General features: G+C 38.4%; 1 protein-coding gene across 1 annotated transcript; it reads right to left on the minus strand.

Annotated features, from left to right (window-relative positions):
* Positions 1–774: 774 nt before the first annotated feature.
* On the minus strand, positions 775–9,180 carry LOC124884869 (B2 bradykinin receptor-like). The gene is made up of 2 exons (XM_047392897.1): positions 9,063–9,180; positions 775–4,206 (listed from the first exon to the last, which is right to left on the minus strand). Exons 1-2 carry the CDS (start codon positions 9,080–9,082, stop codon positions 3,171–3,173), a joined length of 1,056 nt encoding a protein of 351 aa, XP_047248853.1. The 5' UTR covers positions 9,083–9,180; the 3' UTR covers positions 775–3,170.
* Between the last annotated feature and the right edge of the window lie 3,540 nt (positions 9,181–12,720).

A 12,720-nucleotide genomic window follows, 5' to 3' on the forward strand; every position in this document is an offset into this window, starting at 1 on the left:
AAAAGTCCAATTTGTTGATGGACCCACCGTTCCCAGAAACAGCAACTTGAACTATTCATGAAACATCTTCCAAAAGGTATAGGAGTGTGTTCAACGTTAGAGGAGAAAACCAGAACTGCAGCTTCTGCTCTAATTCATCCCAAAAGTGTTGAAGAAGGTTGAGGCCAGGACTCTGTGCAGGCCAGTCAAGTTTCTTCACACCTGCAGCCATGGAAGTGATATCAACACCAGAATTCATTGATTTGGTGGTGGGACCGATATCCTGGTAATATATTATGTGTGTCTATATATCTATATATATATCTATATATAGATATATAGATATATATATCTATATATATAGAGAGAGAGAGATATTTATTTATATAGATATAAATATATATATAGTACTTCCACAGTTTCTGCAGTTCCCCATCCAACTAAAATACAGTATATGGATTTTTCTTTCTCTTTTCTCTTTTCAGTCTTTTGGTTTTTCCGTTTTTTTACATGCAAACTCCATGAGAAAATTTCACTAGGAGTCAAACCCAGGACCTTCTTGCTGCAAGGCAACAGTGCTACCAACTGCGCTGTGCAGCCTTAAAGTTTAAGTGATCGATTAATTGGTTATGAACCTGTATAATGAGCCTCAAGATTGAAATCAGATTACCTTCATGATATTCTAATTTAATAATAAGCACATGACATGTAATGCTCACTCATGCATTGCTTTAAAATAACTAAAGTTTACTGTCAGCCTCTGGATATTCACAAGCCAAATAAATACAAAATCAGTAACAGGTGTAAAGATGCAGTTTATTGACTTGTCACTTGTTATATTTCTAAAACATATGTAAAGGTGGAATAATTGACAACTTGTAAAATTCACTTTCTAAAGAAAAATACACGGAAAAACTGACACCACTATAAGAGGCAGAGCCTGCTTGCATCATCTAACATCATCCAGCTGGTGAGCTGCCAACGGGCTACATTTCACCAGAAATATACTATATTTACAGAAGGATTAACCAAACTGATCAAAGTTATTACAACATGGTCATATTACATTCTTCACTCAATCTTCTGCAAAGAGACACATTTAAAAACATGCTTAAACAGTAATTACATCTTGATCTGCAAGGATCACCGGTTTCTATGTATCAAGATTAATGTCAACCAAGTTGTTATGTAAATGTTATTACACCAAGGTTTCCACAGGAAAAAGGAAGTGGTTTCATTGCCTACAGAGATGGTGCCAGTGAATCAGGTGAATGTGAAGAGAAACCTGCAGAACCACCAGTTTACAAGTGAATGGTGCACAAAGCTCCATTTCATGCTTAGCAGAGAGAATGTTTTTCGGTCAGAAGTGCAACAAGTTCCCATACAGACTTTCTTTATATTGTTTGGATAAACGAACACAGATCCAACATCAAACAACAGTCAAGCAAATATACACATGAAATATGCATCCATGAGAAAGCTGTAATTGGACTGTTACAGTTACAGAAGATCTACTTCTGTCTCTTTGGCTGATTGCATCCATTATCTTCATTTTCGTTCATTATTTCGATAATTATAAAACATGTGGTAATGCTATTTAATTTAGATTTATTTCTATGTTCGCCTGAAAGCATTTCTAATCAAACAGCTCTGATAGTTTTCATGGTTGGATGTCATTTCTGTAACTGGAGTCACATCCTGTGAAATGGTCTGAAATATTAACAGGATGTGGTAACACAGAGCTGCTTCGGATGTGAAAGGATGACACCCTTTATTCCAGCTGATCTGCCCATACAATATGTACTTATACAAACATATTTTCATTGTTTGACTTTCAGTTTTGCACATACAATACATAAATGTGATGAAGATAATTATACAGTGGAAAAAGGAAACAGAAAATACAAAAAATCTCCATCTTAATATTACAGTTTCATGCTTCAAAACAAAATATACACAAGAAATTATAAGGCCAGTTATTAGTGACTAACTAATTAATGTGAGTGTGTAAAGGAGAGTTCAGGCCTGGAAAAAAAACCTTAGGAGGATTTAAAACCAAAAGTTCAAATGTTCAAGGCATCTATACCGGATGCCTCCTGGACGGCTTCCTCTGGAGGTGTTCCAGGCACGTCCCACCGGGAGGAGGCCCAGGGGTCGGCCCAGGACACGCTGGAGGGACTATGTCTCTCGGCTGGCCTGGGAACGCCAAAAAAAATTTGTTTTTTTTATTTGACTGCAACATAATTTTGAGTTATTTAACAGTAAAATGAACAGGTGACGTAGATGTTATTTAACATGGCTGTGAGGAAATGTGTCAAACCTTTTCCTCATGATCAGCTGTTTAGAGCTTGTGGTGTTGCATCTGTTTTCTTCTTATTTCCTATCCTCGCTGAAGATCTCATAAAAACTTAGTTTTAGTGATAAAGGAAACCACACACTAACACGTTTTATTTTTATTCTTGCTCAGATTTTAAGGTTTAAAGTGATTATTTCCGCTCTGACAGCTCACCTGCTGCTGTTTGCTCTGTAGTTTTATACCCTTTTCTTTTGACAGTATTTTTCCTTTAGATTTTTATTATTAGCTACTTTAACTCAATATGTTTTTGTTTGCAATTAGTTTTTTTCAGTTCATCAGCTCTAACTTAAGAATACACCAGTTTTAGAAAAATGATGGAGCTGTAATTATTTTGAATCATCATACTGGAGCTAAATGTACAAACTGTTTTTAGAGTTTGTTTTCCTAAAGAAGCTTTTGGAAACCATTAAGTTAAACTGTCTGGATGAAGATCTCTTCTCCAGCCACATTGAATCTCTTTGACGTGGAGGGAAATAGAAAGTTTTACTCCCAACAGAGCAGAGTTATTTTTGAGGCTGAGAAGAGTCCTTGCTCGCTCCGTTGCAGTCTGTCAGGTATTGCTGCTGTTTTATGGCAAGTCCTTTCAGACATGAAATTTCTGTATTCTTACATGAGTTCTGATTACTGCTCAGAAAGAAATCACTGATGGCTGCCAAACAGCAAGGCGGCTTTTTTAAAGGTTTGGTTATAATACTTGATAAAACTAATTGTTTCATGACACAGAAACCAACAAAAATGTGGATAAACCAATTAGACTTAAAGGTCATATTTAAAAGCTGTTTAAATACATGCCAGAATTAAGAAAGTTGCACATAGTAAGTGAGCTGCAGGCACATCAGGTCAACGGTATCTGGGATTTAATACTTCTTGACAGCTTTGTGCTTGCGGAGTTGAAGCTTATGGTTGAAGTCCGTTTTTGGTCCCACTGCCCAAAGACCTCCTTAAATTTCTTCTGAAAGTTTTTCCCAACAATGACGTAGAGAATGGGGTTGAGGACACTGTTGAAGAATCCTAAGTAGGTGAAGATCTGCCCACAGATGTACAGAATTGTTTTAGAGCTACAGCCTGTCAGAATACCAACATGACTGAGCAGGGCTGGTATCTTGAGGAGATGGAATGGAACCCAACAGATCAGAAACGCCAGCAGGACAGCCAGAACCAAAATGGTAGCCTTGTGATCCGTTTGCTTTAAATTTCCGTCTATCCAGAACCTGCTTGTCAGAGTTTTGAGAATCTTGAGCGTGCTGAAGGTGATAATTAAAATGGGAATGAAGAATGCAAACACAGAAATCATCAACTCATTTACGAGATACATATTTGTATCATTTTCAATACATTTTGTAACATTTCCATCAGGTGCCAATTCCCTGTTGATAAGTTTTGGAATACTAAGAAGGAACCCCAGAATCCAAACCAGGACGCAACCAATTTTAGCAAATTTTGGCCGACGCATTGTTTCATGGGACAGCGGGTGGACCAGAGCCAAATACCGATCTATGCTGACCAAAACCAGGAAGTAGATGCTGCAGTAGACGTTCATCAGAATGCCCACGTTGACCATTTTGCATAAGGCACGACCAAAAATCCACTTATGCTTATTCCAAGCACTGACAGCCCAGAAGGGCAAAAAGGAGACCAGAACCAGGTCAGCAGCTGCCAGGTTGGTCAGGTAGATCTCAGCCACGGTGCAGGGCTTCTTGTGGAGGATGAAAACCATCAGAACAAAGATGTTCAGTGCAATTCCCAGCACTGAGATGGACATGACATACACTGGGACTAAAGTGTAGGTCCAGTTGACAGATTCATACGAGCAATTATGGATATTTGTTTTGTCTCCATCTTCAGTCAATGAAGTCAAATTAGTAGGGATGCTGCAGAAAAACAGAGTGAGAAATGCCACAAAAAATAATGTTAAGTTAATTTTTGAGATGGTGAAAGCTGAATGCTTACAGTAGAGGGGCACATTTAAAAATTATATGTTGAAGTATTTAGAGAGTAAACAACAAATTTTAAAGTATTCCCAACTTGTCTAAATAGTATAATAAAAAATACCTTCTGAGGCTGTTTGTATAAATGTTTTAATGGCTCCATTTGCTAAGAACAAGTTTTCTCTTCATGTATGAAGGTCCAGCTCACTATCAGAATCAGAATTAGCTTTACTGATAAGTTTGTACACACAAACAAGGGATTTAACCCCGGTACACTTTGCTCTCAATAAGTCAAGTCAAGTTTATTTATATAGCGCTTTTCAGCAACAAGGCCCTCAAGGCGCTGTACAGAAGGAAAAACATTACAATGATACAGAAAATCAAACAACAGAGGTCATTAAAAAATATAAAGAGAATAGAATGATGGATGTAAAAAACGAAAGGAGAGTTGGACTGAAAACCTAACTAATAATGTTTAGATGGCCCAGTCAAAGGCCGCTCGAAACAAATAAGTTTTTAATCTTGATTTAAAGCAACTTAGGGTTTCAACACTTTTACAGTTTTCTGGGAGTTTATTCCAGATTAGTGGAGCATAAGAACTAAAAGCTGCTTCTCCATGTTTGGTTCTGGTTCTGGTTCTGCAGAGTAGATTTGAGCCAGAAGACCTGAGAGGTCTGGGTGGTTGATCCACTGACAATAAGTCTGTAATGTATTTTGGTGCTAAGCCATTCAGTGATTTATAGACTAAAAGAAGTATTTTAAAGTCTATTCTCTGAGCTACAGGGAACCAGTTTAGGGACTTTAGAACCGGGTCGATGTGCTCCACTTTCTTAGTTCTAGTGAGGACGCAGGCAGCAGCGTTCTGGATCAACTGCAGCTGTCTGATCCACTTTTTAGGCAGACCTGTGAAGACACCGTTGCAGTCATCAATTCTACTAAAGATGAACGCATGAATTAGTTTTTCAAGGTCCTGCTGAGACATTAGTCCTTTAATCCTGGAGATGTTCTTTAGGTGATAGAAGGCCGACCTTGTTACTGTCTTTATGTTCCTCTGAAGGTTCAGGTCTGAGTCCATCACTACACCCAGGTTTCCAGCCTGACTGGTGGTTTCTAGCTGTATTAACTGAAGCTGTGTGCTAACTTTTAAACACTCTTCCTTTGGTCCAAAGATTATTACTTCAGTTTTGTTTTGATTCAGCTGAAGAAAATTTAGGCCCATCCATGCATTGATTTCTTCTAAGCATTTACCCAGCGCTTGAATGGGTTCATGGTCACCTGGTGACATCGTAACGTATAGCTGTGTGTCGTCTGCATAGTTATGATAACTTACGTTGTTGTTTATTAAAATCTGAGTTAGGGGGAGCATGTAGATATTGAATAGGAGGGGCCCTAAGATGGACCCTTGGGGAACGCCACATGTGATTTTTGTGTCTCTGATGTAAAGTTACCTACTGACACAAAAAAGTCCCTGTCCTTCAAGTAGGATTTAAACCAGTTGAGTGCTGTACCAGAAAGGCCGACCCAGTTTTCCAGGCGCTCTAATAAAATGGAGTGATCAACAGTGTCGAATGCTGCACTAAGGTCCAATAATACCAGCACTGTGGTTTTTCCACAGTCTGCATTTATAGGGATGTCATTGATGTCACCTTGACAAGAGCAGTCTCTGTACTGTGGTGAGCAGGAAGCCTGACTGGAAGACATCGAAGCGGTTGGTCGTTGTTAGGAAGTTGTTTAACTGCTGAAACACAGATTTTTCAATAATCTTACTGATGAAGGGGAGGTTTGATATAGGCCTGTAGTTCTGTAGTAGCAGCTTGTCCAAGTTGTTCTTTTTCAATAGAGGTTTGATAATTGCTGTTTTCAGGGCCTGGAGGAAAACACCTGACAAAAGGGACGTGTTTATTATTTGTGTTAAATCAGATGTTATGACAGGCAAAACTTTCTGAAGTAAAGCTGTGGGTAAAACATCGAGACAGCAGGAAGAAGAGCTTAGTTGCTGTACGATTTCTTCTAAGTTTTTGTAGTTTTTTTGGTGAAATTGGGAAATTTTGTCAAAATCAGTTCTAGTTGGAGACAACATTGGTCCTGGAGTTGATGTGGATGTTCTGACTGCCTCTCTGATCTTTTGGGTTTTTTCAGTAAATAATTTAGCAAATTCATTGCAGGTCCTGGTAGAGTGGAGTTCAGATGCTACAGTTACAGGAGGGTTTGTTAACCTGTCGACCGTGGCAAATAAGCATTGTTAATATTTTTGATGATGATCTCAGAAAAGAAAGATTCTCTTACATTTTTCAGTTGTAGGTTATATCTGTATAGTCTCTCTTTATAGATAATATAGTGAACCTGGACTCCAGTCTTTTGCCACCTGCCTTCAGCTTTTCGACACTCATTTGTTTCACTTCTGACTGGTGGAGCACTTCTCCATGGAGACATTTTCTTCCCAGAAACAACTTTCACTTTAATTGGAGCAATTGAATCAATGATGTCCGAGATTTTAGAATGAAAGTTTTCTACCAGCTCATCTACAGTGTTACAGAGCAAAGTGGAGGTAGAAGAGTAAATCTGGTTAAAGGTTTCAGCAGCACCGTCCTTAAAGATGCGTTTTCTTATCATGTCTCTTTGGCAAACTGAGTCATTGCAGATGATGCTTTCAAAAATAACAGAAAAGTGGTCAGATAGAGCAACATCAGTTACAGACTCCTTGGAAATTTTCTGATGAAAATTAAAAAGATAGATCATATTTCTCCTATTTTAGCTTCCCTTCATTGGCTCCCTGTTAAATCCAGAATAGAATTTAAAATTCTCCTCCTCACATATAAAGCCCTTAATGATCTAGTTCCATCATACATCAGAGATCTGATTGTTCCATATGTTCCTAACAGAGCACTTCGTTCTCAGACTGCAGGTTTACTGGTGGTTCCTAGAGTCTCTAGAAGTAGAATGGGAGGCAGATCCTTTAGTTATCAGGCTCCTCTCCTGTGGAACCAGCTCCCAGTTTTAGTCCGTGAGGCAGACACCCTGTCTACTTTTAAGGCTAGGCTTAAAACTTTCCTTTTTGATAAAGCTTATAGTTAGAGTGGCTTATTTTATCAGGGAGGGAGCCTTCTTCCCTCCCTGTTGGTTGGAGTAAGGGGGAGTCAGGTTTAGCCAAAACCGGCTCAGTTATGGTTGAGGTGCAAACAAACCCTCCATTTCTGCTACCTGTATGACCCCTTCTCTTTTCCAATGGTTATAATCAGTCTGACAGAGGGAGGTATCCCAATCCTTGTGGTTTTTAGTATAACAATGACCATCAGTGGGACCCTTTGTGGGGTTCCTTGAGACAACATTGTTGTAAATAAGCGCCGTTTAACTAAATAATCTGAACTGAAACTATCTGTGTAGTTATGCTGCTATAGGCTTAGGCTGCTGGAGGACATAATGACCACTTTCACCCTCTTCGCTACATTCTCATACTACTCTCCAATTTTGCATTATTTGCTGTTATTTCAGCTTTTAACTTTGTTCTCTCTTTTCTCTTCCTAGAAGCTACACCTGGCCTGGCTCTGTGTCTACCTGTGACACCTTTCTGGAGAGGGGCATCATCCGAGCTTCTGCTGGCAACAACTCAATGCTCACCTTCTACCGATGATCCACATAGCCCTGTCTTTCAGTGTTTAACCCTTTCTCTCTCCTAGACATGGCGATTGACTGAGCTTTTACTGTAACTAATTATATGTGCTCTCTTTCAGACTCTAACCTTGAAAACTGGCTCAGAGTTTATCTGTTCTTTCTTTCTAGATGAAACGACTAAAGGAGCTACATCCATTAACATTTACTTTTCCTTCCCATAGAAAGTACTCCTGGATCAGTGCTTCTTTGTTCTCTTTGTGTCTCTGCTCTGTTCTCTCTAACCCCCAGTCGGTCGTGGCAGATGGCCGCTTACACTGAGCCTGGTTCTGGTTCTGCTGGAGGTTTCTTCCTGTTAAAAGGGAGTTTTTCCTCTCCACTGTCGCTACATGCATGCTCAGTATGAGGGATTGCTGCAAAGTCAACGCCAGTGACTGTCCACTGTCTCTACATGTTCATCCAGGAGGAGTGAATGCTGCAAGTCACTGACTGGATGCAATCTGCTGGGTTTCCTTAGACAGAAAAACTTTTTATCCAATTTGAATAGATAACTGAATCTGACTGCACTGTTCAATGGTTAGTTATTATTGGAATGCATGAGCCTGACTGTTGTGAAGTGCCTTGAGACAACATGTGTTGTGAATTGGCGCTATATAAATAAACTGAATTGAATTGAATTGAAATGTTTAGACCATTAGTGATGATCAAGTCCAAAATATGTCCCTGTTTGTGCGTTTGCTGTTTAACATGTGTCAAACCAACATTTGTAAGAGTCACATAGATCTATTAGACTTCTGTCTTCAGGATTGTCCATGTGAATGTTGAAGTCTCCCACAATAATTAAACAGTCATAATCACACACATATTTCAGATAAAAGCTCATTAAAATCAATGATAAAGTTTGTTTTGGACTTAGGAGGCCTGTAAATAGTCTGCAGTCAAAATGCTGACATTTTGAGACAAATTTAGAAAAACCTGTTTTTTGGCTAAATTCTTACAGTATGTTGTCAGTCCTGTGTTTCTATATGTTGCAGTGTGGCACTCTGCATGCATGTCATAAAGAACATTACGTTGCACATTGCCCACTTTGCAAAACAGTAAATACTGTTAAGTTGTAGGTAACTGTTGCTGAGTTGTTAGAGATGAAATTAGAAGTTCAATCAGTAATAAACAGCAAAGCCTCTGCATACCTTGTCGTGAACAGAGCCATTCTCCACAGGAAACAAACAGCAATGCCCCTCAAGTCTTCACTGCTTCAGTCCTCTGTGTGACTGTTACTGGTGTCTGCTGAAGTAGCTATGATGAAATGATTCTGGCGTCAGATATCTTTAAACATGAAATGACTTGCTCTGTTCCCACCCACTTGCTTCAGCATGTCCCTCCCTCATTTTCCCATCTACTGGTTGTTGTGTGTAATCATCCAGAAAATAGCTTCTCTAAACTGTCTTTAAATGTCTGTCTGTAAACCATACATGAAAAACAGAATTAAAAGGCCTGGGTTCTTAAACTTCAAGTTCACATCCTAGGATCAGCAATGGATGAACAGTTGCCTCAAAGTGAAAGAATTGTTGATTTGTGACTCTAAGCTGCTTTAAGTTTTAAGAGTAAAGCGTAATGATCTCTAAAATTATAAGAAATTGTAACTCAAACTTCCATCCATCCATCTATTGTCTTTCCCTTATCTGAGAAGCGGGTCACGAGGCCAACGGGTCCAGGAGGGAACGCCAGACATCCCTCTCCCTGGCGACATCCTGTTTGTGTTTCAAAAAAATAAAAAATAACTCACAATACTTTTTGAACTAAAGTGCCTTTGTGTACACATAGAAATAAATCAAATAAACTGAACGTCAAGACTTTTACTGTAAAACTAGAGTAAATGTTCGCCACATAAAACACACCAGGCAGGAGTGAAAAATGCTTGTCTGCCCTTAATGATCTTGATCAAATTTATTTTACGTTTTATTTTTGAAATTCCATGATGGACAAAGCAAACACATTATTTAATCGTATGAAGTATCTAATCACATGGTTAAAAGCAGTTAAGTGCTGCAGCGTAGAGCTGCTACTCCAGCAAATGATAATTAGAGCTATGCCACATTATAAAATGAAAATCTTACTGCAAAATCCATTAACTCTTCCGGTTTGAATAACATAGTAACACTTTTTTACAGTATACATATTTACATTGTATAAATATGATAATGTATTGTGCAAAATCAAAAGATATAGTTAGAATGCCACACTTCATGTTCACAAATGTCCATCAATTGCTTTATTATGCAAATTCGAGACAGCTTCAGTTTGTCATAGGGACCAACATGCCATAGTAATCTGGACCAGAACTATCTTTGCTTAGCCCTGTATGGGTCAACAAAACCTGCCTGAACAGTTTGTATCCATGGAGCTTCCCGTGCCCATCCAGTTGATCAGTGAGAACTGCTGCTACCTCAGTCGGATCAGACTCAGTGTTCCTCCTGTACAGAACCACAGTTTTAAGGTCCATCTCAGTGTACACATGGTAAGCATAATACTGTCCAAGCTGCTCAATAATCTCTCCATGGCTTAATCCAAGCATGAAGTAGAACTTCGTCAGTTCAACCACTTATTGACGCCGTCATTATCTTCATTATGTTAAAAGTTAAATATTAAATATGTTTAAAGGTCTCATGTTTTAACGTGAAAGGTTTATTGTTCGCAGAATGTGTATGATGTTCATGTTACTACAAAATAATTATATTATGAGAACAAGAACTTTTTGTTATAATGATATAAATATTTCTATTGTGTAATAATGTGATATTATATTGTGCAAACATAAAAAATATGTTGTTAGAACAATAAAGTTTTTATGCTATAAAATGATATAGATCTATTTTTCTTTGCCTGGGTGGTGGCTCTACTGTATTTTTGTAATAAAATTATGTTATAAAAACTATTTCAGAAAAGAGCTAAAAATCTGTTCCGAATTTCATCAGACTGGCTGGGTTTTATTGTTCTTTTACTTCAAATGTTCTTTTTCAGATAGTTGTCTGAACGAACCTAAGTTAGGTCTGAATCTGGACCGGGGTCCTGACATTAAGAAGGTAACAAATAAATTCTGAAAACAATGGTAGGGATGTATTTGATTACTTTCTGGGCTCAACAGAACTGTTCTGTTTCTAATTTAGTGCTCAGCCTCTCCAGCTAAACACCAAACAAGGGTACATCAGCTTCAGGAGTTCTGAAAGCAGAAGGAAGTGGTTCTGCACAACTAAAACAACAGAGTGTACTTAGCCAACACATGACTACGGACTGCAGCAAAGAAAAAGAAACAGACAATATCGTTCCACCAAGATAATAGAAGATCTACATAATGCAATGTGACTCTGTGTATTCTGTATGCTGATTCTTGTCAAAGCTCCTGTAAAGGCTTGCCTGCTCAGTTTGTCTTTTATACTAAAAGCCAAAGACTATAAACAAAACAGATGTCAAGTTCTGTTAGTTTGCTTATGTTGAATCATTTGATGTAGACAGTGGTCTACTGTGTCACACGTGACTGTATCAACTAGCCCACAGCTTTCCAGCTTTCCAGGGAGGAAACTATGCTTTACTAAAACACTGGAACACCTCTGGCATGTAATCGTGTGTGTGAGAACAGTCCTGAGCCAACTCTTCTAGCACTGATCACCTGACCCATTGCCAAACATGTAGCCCCATGAGGAATTCTGGTAACCTAGTCTGTCAGAATGGCTGCAGACAGTAAAAATATCACTAAAAAAGTACTTTGGTAGTGGTTGAATGTTAGTGGAAAATTAGAAATGTCCTGTAAGAAGGTCTGGATCTGTGGTTAATCTGCTGAACATACACCATCCAGAATCAGTTGCTTAATGATTAGGAAACCATTTGGATAATTTGCCCATTTCTGAAAACAAATGTGTTTATTGCAGTATTTATCATTATTTATTTGGGAAGGTTTAATGTAGGTGGAGTCTGCTCATAATATCCTCCACACTATTTCCTCCCAAGTTAATGGCTTACCAAGAAGGAAGCCTGAAAATTAAGCAGGGCTCTGAGTCATCATACAGAAAACTTGAATCAATCCTTTGACACATTTATGCTTTGTATTAATGGAAACCATGTGGAAAAGAAATACAAAACATAAAAACAAAACAGTGTCATTAAAAACAGTGTTTAAGGGAGGGGGGCAATTATATAACAACCAAAAATAAAAAAACTGTGTGAATAAGGTAGAATTTATGGTGGATTTTCTATAATCCAAACAATATAATCAGGCTACATTCAATTCAATTCAGTTTTATTTATATAGCACCAATTCACTACACATGTTGTCTCAAGGCACTTCACAAAAGTCAGGTTTATACATTCAAATTAATCCTAACCATTGAACAGTGCAGTCAGATTCAGTTATTTATTCAAATTGGATAAAAAGTTTTTCTATCTAAGGAAACCCAGCAGATTGCATCCAGTCAGTGACTTGCAGCATTCACTCCTCCTGGATGAGCATGTAGAGACAGTGGACAGTCACTGGCGTTGACTTTGCAGCAATCCCTCATACTGAGCATGCATGTAGCGACAGTGGAGAGGAAAAACTCCCTTTTAACAGGAAGAAACCTCCAGCAGAACCAGAACCAGGCTCAGTGTGAGTGGCCATCTGCCACGACCGACTGGGGGTTTGAGAGAACAGAGCAGAGACACAAAGAGAACAAGGACGTATATATACAGGTCCTTCTCAAAATATTAGCATATTGTGATAAAGTTCATTATTTTCCATAATGTCATGATGAAAATTTAACATTCATATATTTTAGATTCATTGCACACTAACTGAAATATTTCAGGTCTTTTATT

This window comes from Girardinichthys multiradiatus, chromosome 19, assembly GCF_021462225.1.
Source record: "Girardinichthys multiradiatus isolate DD_20200921_A chromosome 19, DD_fGirMul_XY1, whole genome shotgun sequence".
Classification (NCBI taxonomy): domain Eukaryota; kingdom Metazoa; phylum Chordata; class Actinopteri; order Cyprinodontiformes; family Goodeidae; genus Girardinichthys; species Girardinichthys multiradiatus.